Source organism: Sorex araneus, chromosome 2 (genome assembly GCF_027595985.1).
Source record: "Sorex araneus isolate mSorAra2 chromosome 2, mSorAra2.pri, whole genome shotgun sequence".
Lineage (NCBI taxonomy): Eukaryota > Metazoa > Chordata > Mammalia > Eulipotyphla > Soricidae > Sorex > Sorex araneus.
Window position 1 is genome coordinate 327,053,123 of NC_073303.1, and position 14,761 is coordinate 327,067,883.

Sequence of the window (14,761 nt, forward strand, 5' to 3'; positions counted from 1 at the left end):
CTCCAGCCCCGAGAAATGAGTAGTTTTGAGTCTAACAGGATGAACTTACTTTGTGATGATTGTTTCAGGAGCTTGTCGGGTATTGAGATGAAGCCATGCAGTGAGACTTTGGAGTTATATCTTTGAAATAAGATGCACACAGGTGATGTGGTGGGAGACAGAGCGCACTGGGAGGCACAGAGAGGGTGAGTGAGAAAGGCAGTGGATGAGATGGAACTTGAGAAATTCTCAGGCTATGGGCATGCAATGATGGGCGTGCCAGGGGAGCCTATGGCAGAGCAGGGAGGATGGTGAAGGCAGCTTTGTCACAGAGTACTCCTGAAGAGGGCGAGGGCACAGCAGGGTCATTTCAGTCTTTGTTTTGTCTGAAGTCATCCATCCTGCAATTGGTACACACCTGAAAAACAATAACTAGGGCAAAAACATAAAATATCTTATTTTGTTTGTAACTTTTAAATCTTTGCACAGTTTCTGGCCCATAACAATTACTTAATAAATATTTTTATTTGTGGTTGGATTCTCTTTATGTTTAATATAATCCATTCCCCAACAATCATATTGAGAAGTAATTTGAATACATCACTCTAAGGTATACAGAATGCTGGTTTGTTTGAAATACATTGTGAGATTATTGCAGTGGGTTTAATCAGTCTTCTCATGCACATGTGTGTGTGCGTGTGTGTGTGTGTGTGTGTGTGTGTGTATGCAATTAAAACAAAAAATAGGAGAAAAGGGAAAAATTTCCTTGTGATAATGCTTAGGACTTTCACTCTCTTAATGACTTCCCTAACACTTGATTTGCATGTAGTGAGGTCCTGAATTTCACTCCTAACACCATGCACACACACATACATGTACAGGCTAGCAACTTTTCTCCAAATGTTATTAAGATAGATTAGCTGTAGTCATCATCTTATATGTTACATCTCTAGTACTTATTTATCTTAGAACTGAATTTTTTTCTTTTCTTTACACCACCATTTTTTGCATTCCCTCTCCTAGCTCACATTAAAAAAAATACTGATTCTGTTAGAATTGTAAGATTCCTTTTTACTCAAACCTCAGAAATCTTTCAGACATTTTGCTACCTGAGATTTACTTATTTATTTGGAAAACAAGTATTGATGCTTTCTTAGCAGTCTGAAATCTGTCAAGAATAGCTGTTAGCTGCTATTGAGAGGATGCCACGTGTCATGTGTTGTAACAAATCGCACCCTGTGGATTATTTAAAATAATCCCTAAAATAATCTAGTGTAGAAATTATGGCTATCTCCAAGTCACAGAAGAACCTGAAATGCATAGCAGTTAAATTCCTTGCCCAGGATCTCACGTTTATGACACAGATTGGGGTTGGGGAGGCTGTTAATTCCCAACTACCAGACTTGAAAACTTGTACAGAAGCCCCACTCTTTTATTGTGCGTAAAACCCTGAGTAGCCCAGGGAAAATATTAAACTATAAGCTTTATAAAGTAAAGCAGTGTGTCGTAAAAAAAATGGCAGACTAAAACTACATAAAAGGAAAAGTCTGAAGTAGTATCAAATGCATGTGAGGTTAAATATCTAGTAAACACATTTTAGAGAAAGGGAAAAAAGGTGACTAATGTTTGGGCCAGGTGAATAGTAAACTAGGCTAAAATGTTTTCACTTCACATCCCTGAACAATTTCAGATTTATCACAAGGGTAAGTGTAAGAAATAGGCATATGATAAACAGGCGTAAAAGAGAAGGATTTTATTTTATTGATTGATTTTGGGGGTGTCCATACCCAGCAGTGCTCAGGGCTTACTCGGGCTTTGTGCTCAGGGGTCACTCCTGGCAGGGCTCGTGGACCACCTCGGGTACTGGGGACAGAACTTTGCCTGTTGTTCTAGCTCTCAAACCCCAGCGAAAAGATTTTTTTTCATGATAAGTAATTGGAGAAGATTTTTTTTTCAAATTGAAATTTAGAAGTGATGAAAATGTTGAATTTTTAAAATACAAACTGTAAAAGTATCTGCATATAAACATGCATATTGATGTGCTGTATGAAAAGTTAAAAACAGAATTGACAAACTCAGAAAAAAGGTTTGAATCTCAGACAGAAGACTAATTTTCCTAATTTATCAAGGACCAAAAGTTAAGTAATTTTTTTTTTTTTTTTTTTTTGCTTTTTGAGTCACACCCAGCGATGCACAGGGGTCACTCCTGGTTCTGCACTCAGGAATTACCCCTGCCAGTGCTGGGGGGACCTTATGAGATGCTAGGAATCGAACCCGGGTCAGCCGCGTGCAAGGCAAAATGCCCTACCTACTGTGCTATAACTCCAGCCCCCCCAAAAATTTAAGTAATCTTTTTAATAGAAAAAAGGATATGAAGACATTTCACAGAGAAAAAAATTTAGAGAAATTTTAAATATGTAAAGTAATATTGTTTTTAATAATAAAATTACTTCAAATTAAAATGTTAATAAATATTATTTTTTACTCACCATCTTGGCAAAAGCCCCCAAATTTGATAACACGATATTTTGGCAAGGCTATGGGAAAACAGACCCCTTTTATAGGCTTATAGGATTTATAAGAAACTTGTTATATTGTCCAGCTATGAAAATCAAATGAGAGTAATCCTTAGAACAATTTCATAGAGGTATTGGTTAAGTGGAAGGTAGGGGAGATAGAAAACAGTATCATGATGTGCCACCTTTGTTTATAAAAACAAGAAGAGCAAGAGAGGAACTGAAACTTCTCAGAAAGGATATACAGATATCTAATAGGTATATTAAAAAATTCTTTGCATCACTTACCACCAGATAAATGTAAATCAAAAAAAGAGTAAGATATACCCTCACACCAGTTATTGGCATACATCACAAAGAATAGAAACAACCATTGTTGGCATGGGTGTGGGGAGAAAGGAACCCTTATGCCATGCTGTGGGAATGCAGACTTACTCAATCATTTTGAAAAACAATATAAAAATTAGAAAACAATTAGAAAAGCTAAGAATTGAACTTCCATTGACCCAGCAGTTCTACTTGGTATCTACCCCAAGGGCGTTAAAACTATTCAGAAAAGATATTTGCACATCTGTGTCCATTACAGCACTCATCACAGCAGCTAAAATCTGGAAACAATTCAAGTGTCCAAGAGCAGATAAAGGACTGGAGAAGTAAAATAGATACACAGTGGAGCCCTGCTTGGCTCTAAGGAGAGATGAAATCATGCCATCTGCCACTACGTGCTTGGAGCTGGAGGGCATCATGCTGAGTGAAGTCAGCCAGAAGGAGAGGGACAGACACAAAATGATCTAACTCATATTTGGGATATGAGAAACACAGTGAAGGGATAACACATGACCAAAGACAGTAAGGCTGAGATTTGGTCAGTGGCAGAGACTGGGAGGAATGGGGGGTGGGTGGGGTGTGTGTGTGGGGGGGAGGGCCCGCAGCTTGAGGGCAGATCCTGAGACAGTAGTGGTGAAAAGGGAGCTCTGTTGGGGCCTGTGGTATTGGAATATTGTATGCATGAAACCCTAGAAATATTTTAAATCACAGTGACTAAAATTTTAAAAACAGAAATAAGAAGACTTATTTTGGGTATTTTTATAAAGAAAACGTTGCAAGGATGCATTAGAATGTAATGACATTGATTACCGGGTTAAGGCTTTATGAATTAGTAAGATGGGGAAGGATAAATGAGAAAGTTTTTTCTGTTATCTGTTTTTCTGTATGTTTTATCTTGAACCATCTCAAAATGTAACGGCCAGCATCAGAGAGAGACTTAAAAGCAAGCTCCCGGAAGTGATATCTTGTAGCCTACTTCTCCCTCTGGGAGAAACTGGCAAGCTTCTGAGAGTTTCCTGCCCACATGGGACAGCCTTGCAAGCTTCCCATGGTGTATTCATATGCGAAATCCAGTAACAAGCTGGATCTCATTCCCCTGACCCTGAAGAGCCTCCAGTGCAACATTGTTAGGAGGGCCAAGTTGAGATAGACTTCTAAGATCTCAGGGAAAGGACGAAACGAGATGTTACTGAGCCCTCCCGAGAAATCGGTGATTAACGGGATTTTGTGATTCGTGATAAAGACACCAATCTAAGGCTTTTCCAGAGTTTATCACAGTCAGCTGGATATGCTGTATAAGCTAATGACTGACTTAATCACAGTCACTCTTATTTGTTAATTTGCTCACCCCATCGAGAAGGAAATGTCAATCAAATATCTGGACATGTGAATTATTTTTGATGTAAAAAATTGTATAATTTTCAACTAAATGTTCTGTTTCATATAAACATTTTTTTAGAAATGAAAAGAAATGAAAATTAAATGATTTTAAAAAAGAAATGAAAAGTAAAATGAAGTTAATTGTATTTAAATTAAATACTAGTTTATTAAAATATTGATATGCATGTTTTTTTAAGTATAGATTGAAACTTTTGAAATAACATGATCTTAATTTCACTTTTTAATTTTGTCGTCCCTCAAATGACTGACCATGATTGTGTGTCTGAGCTGATGGGTCTAGATGTGGGCTTTAGTGATGACCAGGTAAGTCTCAGGTACCCCAGTCTTGGCCTAAAACTATATCCCAGAGATACATAGGGATAAGCTAAGGAGATTACTGCCTTGACTTACTGAGTCATGGGATTCATTTTCAATATTGATTATATGAAGGGTTTTTTTTGTGTGTGTAATTAATTCATTGCTGAATTTTCATCTTTGAAAATAATATTTCTTGCAAGCTAATCAAGTGTATTTCATGTATATTTTCAAAAGTGGGTTTAAAGTGCGTTGAATCTCTGGAAAAAGAATAATTAAACAGTTATTATGAGTTTTCACTAAAGGACGTACATTGTATTTGAGTAAATAATTACATACATAGGTACACCTATGAGCTCACTTACAAATGTTTCTTGTTACTCTGGGGATCTTTCAGAAAAGATATTCTCTTGGTCTTTGTGAAACAGGCTCTTTTCTTGGAGCATTGTGGTGAATGTGTCTGAGTTGCTTGCCTCATGGAGAAGGGCTCGGTCGTCTTGCATAGGACTTTGCAGTTACTTATATGTCATATGTGGTTTCTTCCCCGGAATCTTTGAATTAATTTGCTCATTCAGTGGTCAGTTTGGTTAAAAACCAGATGTTGTACTAATTGGGATTTATGAACTGCAGTAGATTTTAGTTTACTGCAAGCAAAGATAGGTTGAAGGGTTGGGTTGTGATGGGGAGATGCCTCCGGCCCGTCATGGCTCTTTTGCCGACTGGCAGCCCAGAGATCCCTTAGGGAAGTTCGCTTATTATCTTCAGGATCAGCTGTCAGTCAATCACCGTTTCTTTCATATTTTAGGCCCAAAAAGAATTAAGACAGCAGTAAAGGGTGACTCCCATGTCTGAATGGCGAGTTGCTCTGCTTTGGGTTCTGCATCCTCACCAGAGGGCAGGTCTTTCTCACTGACAGTACTTTTTCGGCTTGGTTCTCTGAAAATATAAAAGTTAGGTTTTTGTGTTTAAGATTTTTGCACGAAAATATGATCTAAAATATAATTTTTGTGTTTTAGGACAAGGCTAATGAAGAAAAGAGGCTTAAGGAAGGGGCAAGTCCTTTGAACCCTGGTAACTATGATCACCCTTTACATTTTTCAATTTCCAGTGAATCATTTTTAAATAAAAAACATATTAAGTAGATTAGTTGTTTCAAGTCATTGATTTAAGTCTGCACAAATAATAATTTACTGATAATAATTTATTTGCTCTTCTGTAGCCTTTATCAGTGTCCTCTAAGGTTTATATATATTTGTAAAAGACTGAAACTATTACCCTACTTGGCTTTTTCAAACAACTTTAAGAAAAACAACTTGTAATTTGGAAACTTCCTCGTGAACAAGAAAATAATAGCTGTTTCTTAGTTTATGTGTAATAATTCTTTTCAAGCTTTTTTTATTTTTGATTTTGTGTTTCGGGACCACATCTGGCTGTGCTCAGGGCTTTCTTCTGGCTGTGTGCTAACTCTTGGCGGGCTTGAGAGACCATGCGAGGTGCTGTAGATCAAACCTAGGTCAGCGGTGTGCAAGGCAAGTGCCTTACCTGCTGTACTGTTTCTTTGGCCCTTAAAGCTTCCCCATTTTGGCTCAATCTTCTAATGATTGCATTTATACTCTCACTGTGTTTTAGAAGAGATTATACATTTTGTCAAATATCACTGTCCTTCAGTATAATTATTAATAAATCAATAGGGTTTAGATAACAGTTTCAATGTTCAACTATCTGATGCTTTGAAGTCAATAAAAAGATGACATTTCTATAGAATATACCCATAATTTTGTTATTATTGCTACTTAAGTAAATGACTGCTATTAATAATTTTTTGTAAAACGTATTTGAATGTCATACTTTCGATGCATGTGATACTTTCAGTGGCAGTGGAATATTTGGTAACTTCAATCTAATAAAGTTTAAATTAAAGTTGACCTTTATGGATTCTAAATCTGTATTTAGCCAATTGTGGACAAAAATATCATGTAATATGTTCTTTGCTTCTATACTGAATATGAACAGACTTTTTCTTTTCTAAACAACATACAGTATAATTATTTACATAGCATTATTATTGTATGAGGTATTTTCCCAAGATAGAGACTACATGAAATGTAGGAGGATGTACTTATGTGCAATACTACATTATTTCATAGAATGGACTTGAATATTCTCAGATTTTGGTATCTGTGAGGGTAGTTCTGGAATCAAACATCCATGGAGACTGAGGAACAATTTTATGTTAAGTATTCGTTGAATAAGCTTCTGCCCTCATCCCCCAATAATTGGAAACAACTAAAAATACCTTGAAAAAAATGACAGAATAAGAATCGAGGCTTTTAAAGACTATTTTATAATGCTTTCTTAGATGTGGGGCACACTAATAGAAATTTGTGGATTTATTTTTAACCTAAATGATTTTTAAGATAAAAGTTGTTTTCTGTTGTAAGCAATCTATGCCAAACTGCTTTAAATTTCTTTTCTTCTCTGGCTATCACCCAGTCCCATCATGTCTTTGCTGAGAAAGCAAAATAGAGCACAGTAATTTGATAATTACGTAACTTGATGTTCAGCATCATTAAAACATATTTTAGTTATGCAATGCTTGAATTCTAGAAATAAATTTGGACTATACCTGGCCCTCACAGCAGGCTTTTTCTTAAAACAATTTTTTTCTTCTCAGAGAAAGGTTGTGATTTATTATGTTATTGATGCTATCCTGCAGCTATATTTTTACACTAATGTAAATTGACTTAGATTATCTTATTCTGTGGTTGAAGCATTTATTCTGGAAGAAGTTTTCAAAATGAAGATTTTTGAGTACTTTAAATATTTTGAGTTTCATTATATTCACTATCAATCTTAAGTAGTTATTCGATTTTCTAAAAGAAAGTAACTCTTGGTATTGCTCTTCAATTGTCAGGATTGTTTTATATTTAGTGGTTCACTCTCAGTTTTATCCTGTGGTTTAGTTGTCTACAAGTATGATATGGGAGTTTCCTCCTGTTTTGTATCATAACTAAATATTTAGAAAAATGAGTATTATTTTATTTTTTGCATATCTGTCTTCCAGACCTTGCAAGTTCTAGGTTCTATGAACTCTTAGTTCATTTTTTTTCCTCTTTAAACATTTTTCCTTCTTTGTAGCCCAAAGACAAAATGACTATATTGAGGAAAGTCCCTTCTATACCCATTTTGGTGAGAGTTCATCATAAACAGGTGCTGGATCTTCTCAAATGCTTTCTCTGCATCTTTTGATATGATTATATGGTTCTTTTCTTTTGTTGATATGATGGATTATGTTGATTGATTTCCAAATGTTAAACCATCCTTGCATCCCCAGGATGAATCCCACTTGGTCATGGTGTATTGTAGGATAACATAGCCTCAGGTAATTTAGGTTTATTGGATTACTCTCATTACAGTGCTCCTATTCCTATTTGTTTATCTGCAGCTTCTTTCTTAGTGTTCTGTTGGCTTGTAAATGTTTTTCTCTTCTCCTTGAGTCCTTTGCATAGTTTATTCAGAGCAATGTCCTTTTTGTATGGACACAGGAAGACTTAGCAAATGCTATGCTTTTGTAACCTGGGAGTCATTTGACTCTACATGATATTTTCCTCCTGGGCATCTGTTCTCTTGCCCTAAGTCTCAGCTGCCCTTACTTCCTAGCACCCCCAAAAGCAGCGTCCCGACGAGGGACGAGACGGACCCAGGGCAAGCGGTGAGTTGTGTGCTACCCTGGCGTCCAGATGGGCCTGGCCAAAGTGCCTAATGCTTAACTATAAGTTAAGAGCTTGATCAGGTACAAATGTTGTCATGATCCGAACAGTGATAACTAGATTTGGACTCTGCTAGGGTGAGGAATGATTAATCTGGCCTGAGTGCTGTGGTCTGAGTCTGTGGCAAGATGTTGCCAGGAGAGCTGCCTTGTAAGCCTCAATGTATCTCTTGCTATGTCCATACAGAAATAACTAATATTAAGATGTTAATGAGTGTTTGGAATAAGGAGAGGAAAAAAAACCCTTAAGAGGTATCTTGCCTACTGGCAGTCAAGAAGGACTTTGGGATGCCCCTTGGTTGTGTTCCCTTTGAGCCTGACAGCCCTCAGGAAGGGCTTTCTTATGTTGATTTTGCTACCTGACAGTGTGTAACCTAGGGGCAAGGGCGAGAGAGGAAAAGGGGAGGAGATGGAGAGAGGCTGCAGTAGATCCAGAGAGAGGATGGAGCTGGGAGTGCGGGAGACAAGAAAGATGGAAGATTAAATAAACGGTAACTAATCAGCAACCAGCTTGGTCCTCGTTCTTCCTTTGCCTGTCTTTGGCCAACAGCCGTCCTGATCCAGCCCATACACAGTGGTTCCATAGCACCGAACGCGGCGGTGAAACAGAACCGCCCGGAGAGCCCGCAAGTGCACACGCCCGTCGGCGTTCATTAGTTTTTTTATAGTGTATGATCTTTTTGATGAGTTGTTGAATTCTATTTGCTAGCTAACATTTTGTTGAGAATTTTCGCATCCGTATTCATCAGGGATATTGGCCTGTAGATTTTTTTTTTTTGTGGTGTCTTTGTTTGCTTTTGGTATTAGGGAGATGTGAGCCTCATAGAAACTGTTTGGTGGAGGGTGTTTCTGTTTCTTGAATTTCCTGGAAAAGCTTGAGAAGAACTGGCAAGAGGTCCTCTTTAAATGTTTGGAAGAATTTGCTAGTGAATCCATCTGGACCTGGGATTTTGTTTTTGGGAAGACTTTTAATTACAGTTTCAATTTCCTTGATATTAATAGGACTATTCAGGTATTTCAGGTCTTCTTGATTCAGCCTTGTGAGATTATAGGAATCCAGGAATTTATCCATTTCTTCTAGGTTCTCTTGTTTCATGGCATACAGATTTTCAAAGTAGTTTCTGATGATCTTTTGAATTTCTTTGGTTTCTGTTGTGATATCCCCCTTTTCATTTTTGATTCGGTGTATTAGGGTTCTTTTTCTCTCTTTCTTTGTGAGTCTTGCTAGTGGTTTATCAATCTTGTTTATTTTCTCAAAGAACCAGCTCTTGGTTTCATTGATCTTTTGGATTGTCTTTTGGATTTCCATGTCGTTAATTTCTACTCTAAGTTTTATCATCTCTTTCTTTCTGCCTGGTTTGGGCTCCTTTTGTTGATCCTTTTGAAATTTTGCTTAGAAATATGGTGGGGAAAGTAATAACTAATAATTAGAGTAATAATGGAGTTAATATAGTCTTCTGTGTTTTGGGGACTAACTGAACCAGTTATTTTATGATATAGTCATGTTCTGAGATTAATTTTTTGTGTTGTCACTTTAGGAGCTTTCTGAGCTAATCCCTGAGCTAAATTTTTAAGTGCTTAAAAATAATAACCACCATCTTAGATAAATAACCCTAATGGAAGATGTCTCAATGGACATCATTGTCAATAATCATGTGATTGAAATAATAAAATTAGTATATTGTCAACCACTATAAAATTCTAATAGTTCATAAGTGAAATATTTATATAAAAATGATTTTTATTGAGATGAGCAGCTTATCTGGCTTTTCTCCTACATTTTAAGCGCTCTTTTAGACTATTTTTAATAATTGGTTGAATATTTAAGACAGTTAAGTGTATAAACTTAGCACAGCAGAAGGAATTTTAAGGGAAATTAAACTATATAATACCCCAAACAAACTCTGTGCATCAAAATATAAATAAAATAGCAAGTTTTGGACCCAACTACAACTAGTAGAAGGTTTATGATAATAAAGAAATTAGAAAAAAATGAGATATGTTGAGATCTCAACATTAAAAACAGGCAAAAAGGGGCTGGAGCAATAGTACAGCGGGTAGGGCGTTTGCCTTGCATGCGGCCACCCGGGTTCGATTCCCAGCATCCCATATGTTCCCCTGAGTACCACCAGGGGTAATTCCTGAGTGCAGAGCCAGAGTAACCCCTGTGCAACCGGGTGTGACTCAAAAAGAAAAAAAAACAGGCAAAAGGCACAAGGATATAGTTGTAGAAGAGGAAAAAAAAGTGACTAAAAGCAAACATAGAAATATATTATTTCACTAGAAAATAGAAAAAAGATTTTTAAAGTGAAGACTTTTTCCTGGTAGATTAACAAGTAATTTAAAATGTTGATATATTTGATTGGTGGATGGGGAAGACTGATTTTTAGCATTCTCCTGTCTGGAATATGACTTGGCTCCATCACCTTGGAGATAGGATTGATGGTATATCCTTCAAGTGTTACATCAATTGATCCTTCTGCTAGGATCTCCACTTTCTGAAATATCTTATAAATGAACATGGCCATTTATTTTATGCACAGGAAACGTATAGTACTACATGTGAAATGGAGAAAAACTGAAAGATGTGGGCTAGATAATTCATTGTGGTGCACATAGCGATTGATAGTCACCGAACTGTTTCTAAGAACTTTTAGACTACAGAAGAGGGAAAACTCATGACAGAATATTAAGGGGGATCAGAACCCTAGGGGAATAGTCTCAGTGATGGTTGAAAAAAAATTGCTTATCTGCTAATTAAAGTTGACAGTTGTTATTTGTAAACTGTGGCATTAAAATATATTTTTTCTGTATTATCCAACGGTTTAAAATAATTAGTATGTAATCACGGTGACTTTACATTATAACTAAATTAAAACACTTTTAAATAATATATTTTTTTAATTTGGAGGGTGGAGATTTATTGATGATTTATCACTTTTTAGATTTTTTCTTTCTTTTGGTTAGTAAACACTTAATTTTATAATATTAGATTTAGAGAAAAACAGCAAACATAGTACAGATATATTTCTGTATCTTTCACTTAGTTTCTCCTAACATTAATATCTTATGTAACCTTAGAACATTTGTCATGACTAAGAAATTACGGTATTATTCACTTAACTGTATTCTTTGCTGAAATCTTCCCGTTGCTCTAAGAATGTCTTTTTTTCTGTTCCATGATCCAAACCAGAATACAGCACTTTACATTGTCATTGTGTATAGATTTCTTTTACCATATGGTTATTCGCCTTGTTCTTTCATGTCCAATGGTTGCCAGCAACTAAGAAATTTCTTGAGAGTTACAGTATTTATTCATTCATTTGCCATAAGCTCCTCTGATAATCTGACATCTGCATTCAGTCATTCCCCTGAAATGATTCATGCTTAGCTCACCAGTGCCTAGGATGTAGTTCCTACTGTGTTGTTGATTGAACAGAACCAGTGACAATCCCAAATCAGTGGGAGTTTTCATGCTCTTATTTTTCTTGCTCTTTCGATTGCACTAGATTTTAAAACACAACCCTTCATCTCCCAAGTTTCAGTTCCGTCTGCTCTGCCTCTCTACCCTCTAAAAGCATGGTTGATAAAGCCTGGAATCCTGGAGAGGGCCGCAACTCCTCATTTTGTCTATCCCTCTACCCTAACCGAACCACAATGATCAACCACAATGATCCTTCCTGCGCCATCTCTTAAATAGTATCTACCAACAGGGTGCTGTCTCTGGCTGCTTTGAATGCTCATCGATCTTTTGATAAACAAGTCTCTTGCCCAAGTGAAATTTATCTGAAATTCTGTCAGCAGAGTACTCTGTATCCTTTCTGTAGGATATCATCAGGGGTCTCATCATTTGGCACTTGCCCACCCACCCCCAGGCTGAGCTCCTTTTGAACAGAACAGGCAGTCTTGCTGTCTGAGGAATTGTTTCTCTTGCCTGGAGGGTTATTCTACTGACTTTATCAAATTGCTGGCCTTTCCAAAACCTCATTATCTTTTGTGTTTTCTTAATTTGGTAGTTTTCTTCCTATTCTCTTTGCTGTCAGCATATACTGGGTTATTTATATTTTTTAAAATTGAGTTATGTAATATGCTGTATGTTCTACTGAATTTAGGCATATTTTAAAAGGGCACATGATCAGGACCAATTCAGCCAGTAGGATCTATTATTTAGTATACGGAAGTAATAATTTACTAAAGTCCTGAAGTATTAATTAGTTAAATGGCCTCAAGAAGAATTAACACAGCTTCCCAAAGTGCTTAACTTACTTTTAGGGAGAATGAGTAGTTTGGAACTGGAGGATATGGCTCATTAAGTGATTCTAAAAGATTCAGAGATGGCCCCTGGAGCATTATCCTTGAAGCCTTTCGTAGGAGTAACTAGTTTACTTCCTGGGTGTAATGATAGAAGTACTTTCTTGCAAAAATAATTATATGTCAGTGGAACTAATGTCTAATTTTAAAAACTTTGTGAGAGAACTCTTCATTCCCATAGGTATCCCTTACCTGAAAATGGGTAGTAAGGGCTTGAGGATGTGACAGTACTAGAGTTCGTACCTTGTGAGTGTGAGGCCATGGGTTTGATCCCCAGCACCGCAAAAAAAAAAATCTGATTCTCTTGAGGGTCTCAGTGGTTTAGACTACTTTCCTTGTAAGCCTAAGGCTGAAAGCTCAATCTCTGTGACTAAATGTGCCAAGTGTGATCCTGGCAGCTTTGCTGTTTGATACTGGCAGCTGTGCCATCTGTGATCGCTGCTGTGCCAGTGGCTGCAACAGAGCTCTTGGGTTCTCTGTCTCTCACTGTATGTATGCCATGATTAAAAGGAGCTGTGGTCTGAGCACTGTATCCAGCACACGTGTCAATGTCATTAACCTCTTACAAGCACTGCAGGAGGATGTGTTCGAGCTTCCCAGATAAAGGGTGGTGTCTGGAGATACGGCAGTGAAACGAGGCCATGAAGTGAGTGCTGCTTGCAGTGGGTGGGCAGTGCTCTGGGAAGGATGTGAGCACGGCAATCTGATTCGTGTGGCACACTGGAGTGGGATGTGTATGACTGCCTCGGTCATCACATCAAAAGATAAAGTGAATGTGAGAGTGAAAGAGTGCACATTGTGTCAAGTTGCTTTTACTTTAGTCAGTTATCATCATCACCATCATCATTATTATTATTCAGTTATTATTTGTTTCTGCATTCAGAAGCTTTGAGCCTTTAGAATGACATTTTCACTAAGCCAGGAATTGTCACTGACGGAAATTCCTTCTTCAGTAGTGAACCTGTATTCTCATTTTGTACCGACCTTGAAGCAGTGATTTTTTTCAGAAGATGCCTGGTTCTTTTACAAGGCTGGTTTAATATTGTTTATTTTTAGATGGTTGTCATACTTAAGTCTTAGGCATGTGTGTTTATATGCACACAACTGCATAATTACATATTTATGCACAATATATCTCTCCACACACATGCACACACTTTATACATGCATGCTTATATATATACCACACACATTCACACACTTTAAACATATATTTATATATGCATACATACATATCTGTCTCCTGAAATACATGAATTTATGGTGGTGCCTTTATTAGAGAGGATTCATTCATTTTCTTCTTTCTATACAGTTGAATCTCTGATTTTGATGTTGATAAAGGTGTCATTCATGTTCCAAAACATGTTATTTGTTCACCTCCCCATATACAATTGCTGTCACTTGTGTCAGCCACCAGCCTTTCCCTAACATATGCAACGCTCTTGCTCTGGCTCCATCATGTCGGCTGTCTTTCCTGGATACTCCCGATCTGCCCGGATTCCCACCAGGCTCTTTGGGCAGTGCTCCTCATGGAGACTGGACTTGGATGCCATGGCCCAGATTGCCCAACTAGAATCCACATCCCCATTCCAGTCACCCTGCTAAGGAGATGGCCCTCAGAGACTCTGCTCCTTGTCCAGTGCTATTACATCCCTTGGTGACACGTTGCTTTCCTGCTAGGGTGCTACTCTGCTGGATGCCTTCACGTCTGCATTTCCCCCCTAACTCCCCAGCCCCATTTCTGACAGATCCCTATCTTGTTCCCTTCTCAGAATGACTTTAAAATAGAGCTGTTTAGAAGCGGGAGAGAAAGACTCAGAGGAAGGATAGAGAATGGAAAGGAGAAAGCCCTCAAGATCAGGAAAACGAGCATGATGAGAATAGAAGAAAATGAGAAGTGACTAAAGTGGAAAAACGGAAGATGGGAAAGCAGAAAGGTTTAGTGGTAGGGAACTTGCCTGTGTGTCTGGCTCATGGCTCTTGGATTTTCGTCCTTCAAAGCAAAGATATGAGAATAGGCAAGGGCTAAGGCACCTATGCACCAGAATAATTATTAAGTTGACAGTACCCAGATGGTGCTATTTTTTTTCTATGCAGATAGTATTTTCTCATCTAAAAATTTATTTCAGATCTGAATTCCCCTTTGAAAATTTATTCTTCTCCT

General features: G+C 37.4%; 1 protein-coding gene across 1 annotated transcript in view; it reads left to right on the top strand.

Moving 5' to 3' along the window:
* The window catches only part of L3MBTL4 (L3MBTL histone methyl-lysine binding protein 4), a 487,327-nt gene that overhangs the window by 107,142 nt on the left and 365,424 nt on the right, over window positions 1-14,761 (top strand). The window contains exon 4 of the mRNA XM_055125658.1: window positions 5,534-5,588. Coding sequence (XP_054981633.1) covers window positions 5,534-5,588 — 55 coding nt within the window. The remainder of the gene's footprint in view (window positions 1-5,533; window positions 5,589-14,761) is intronic.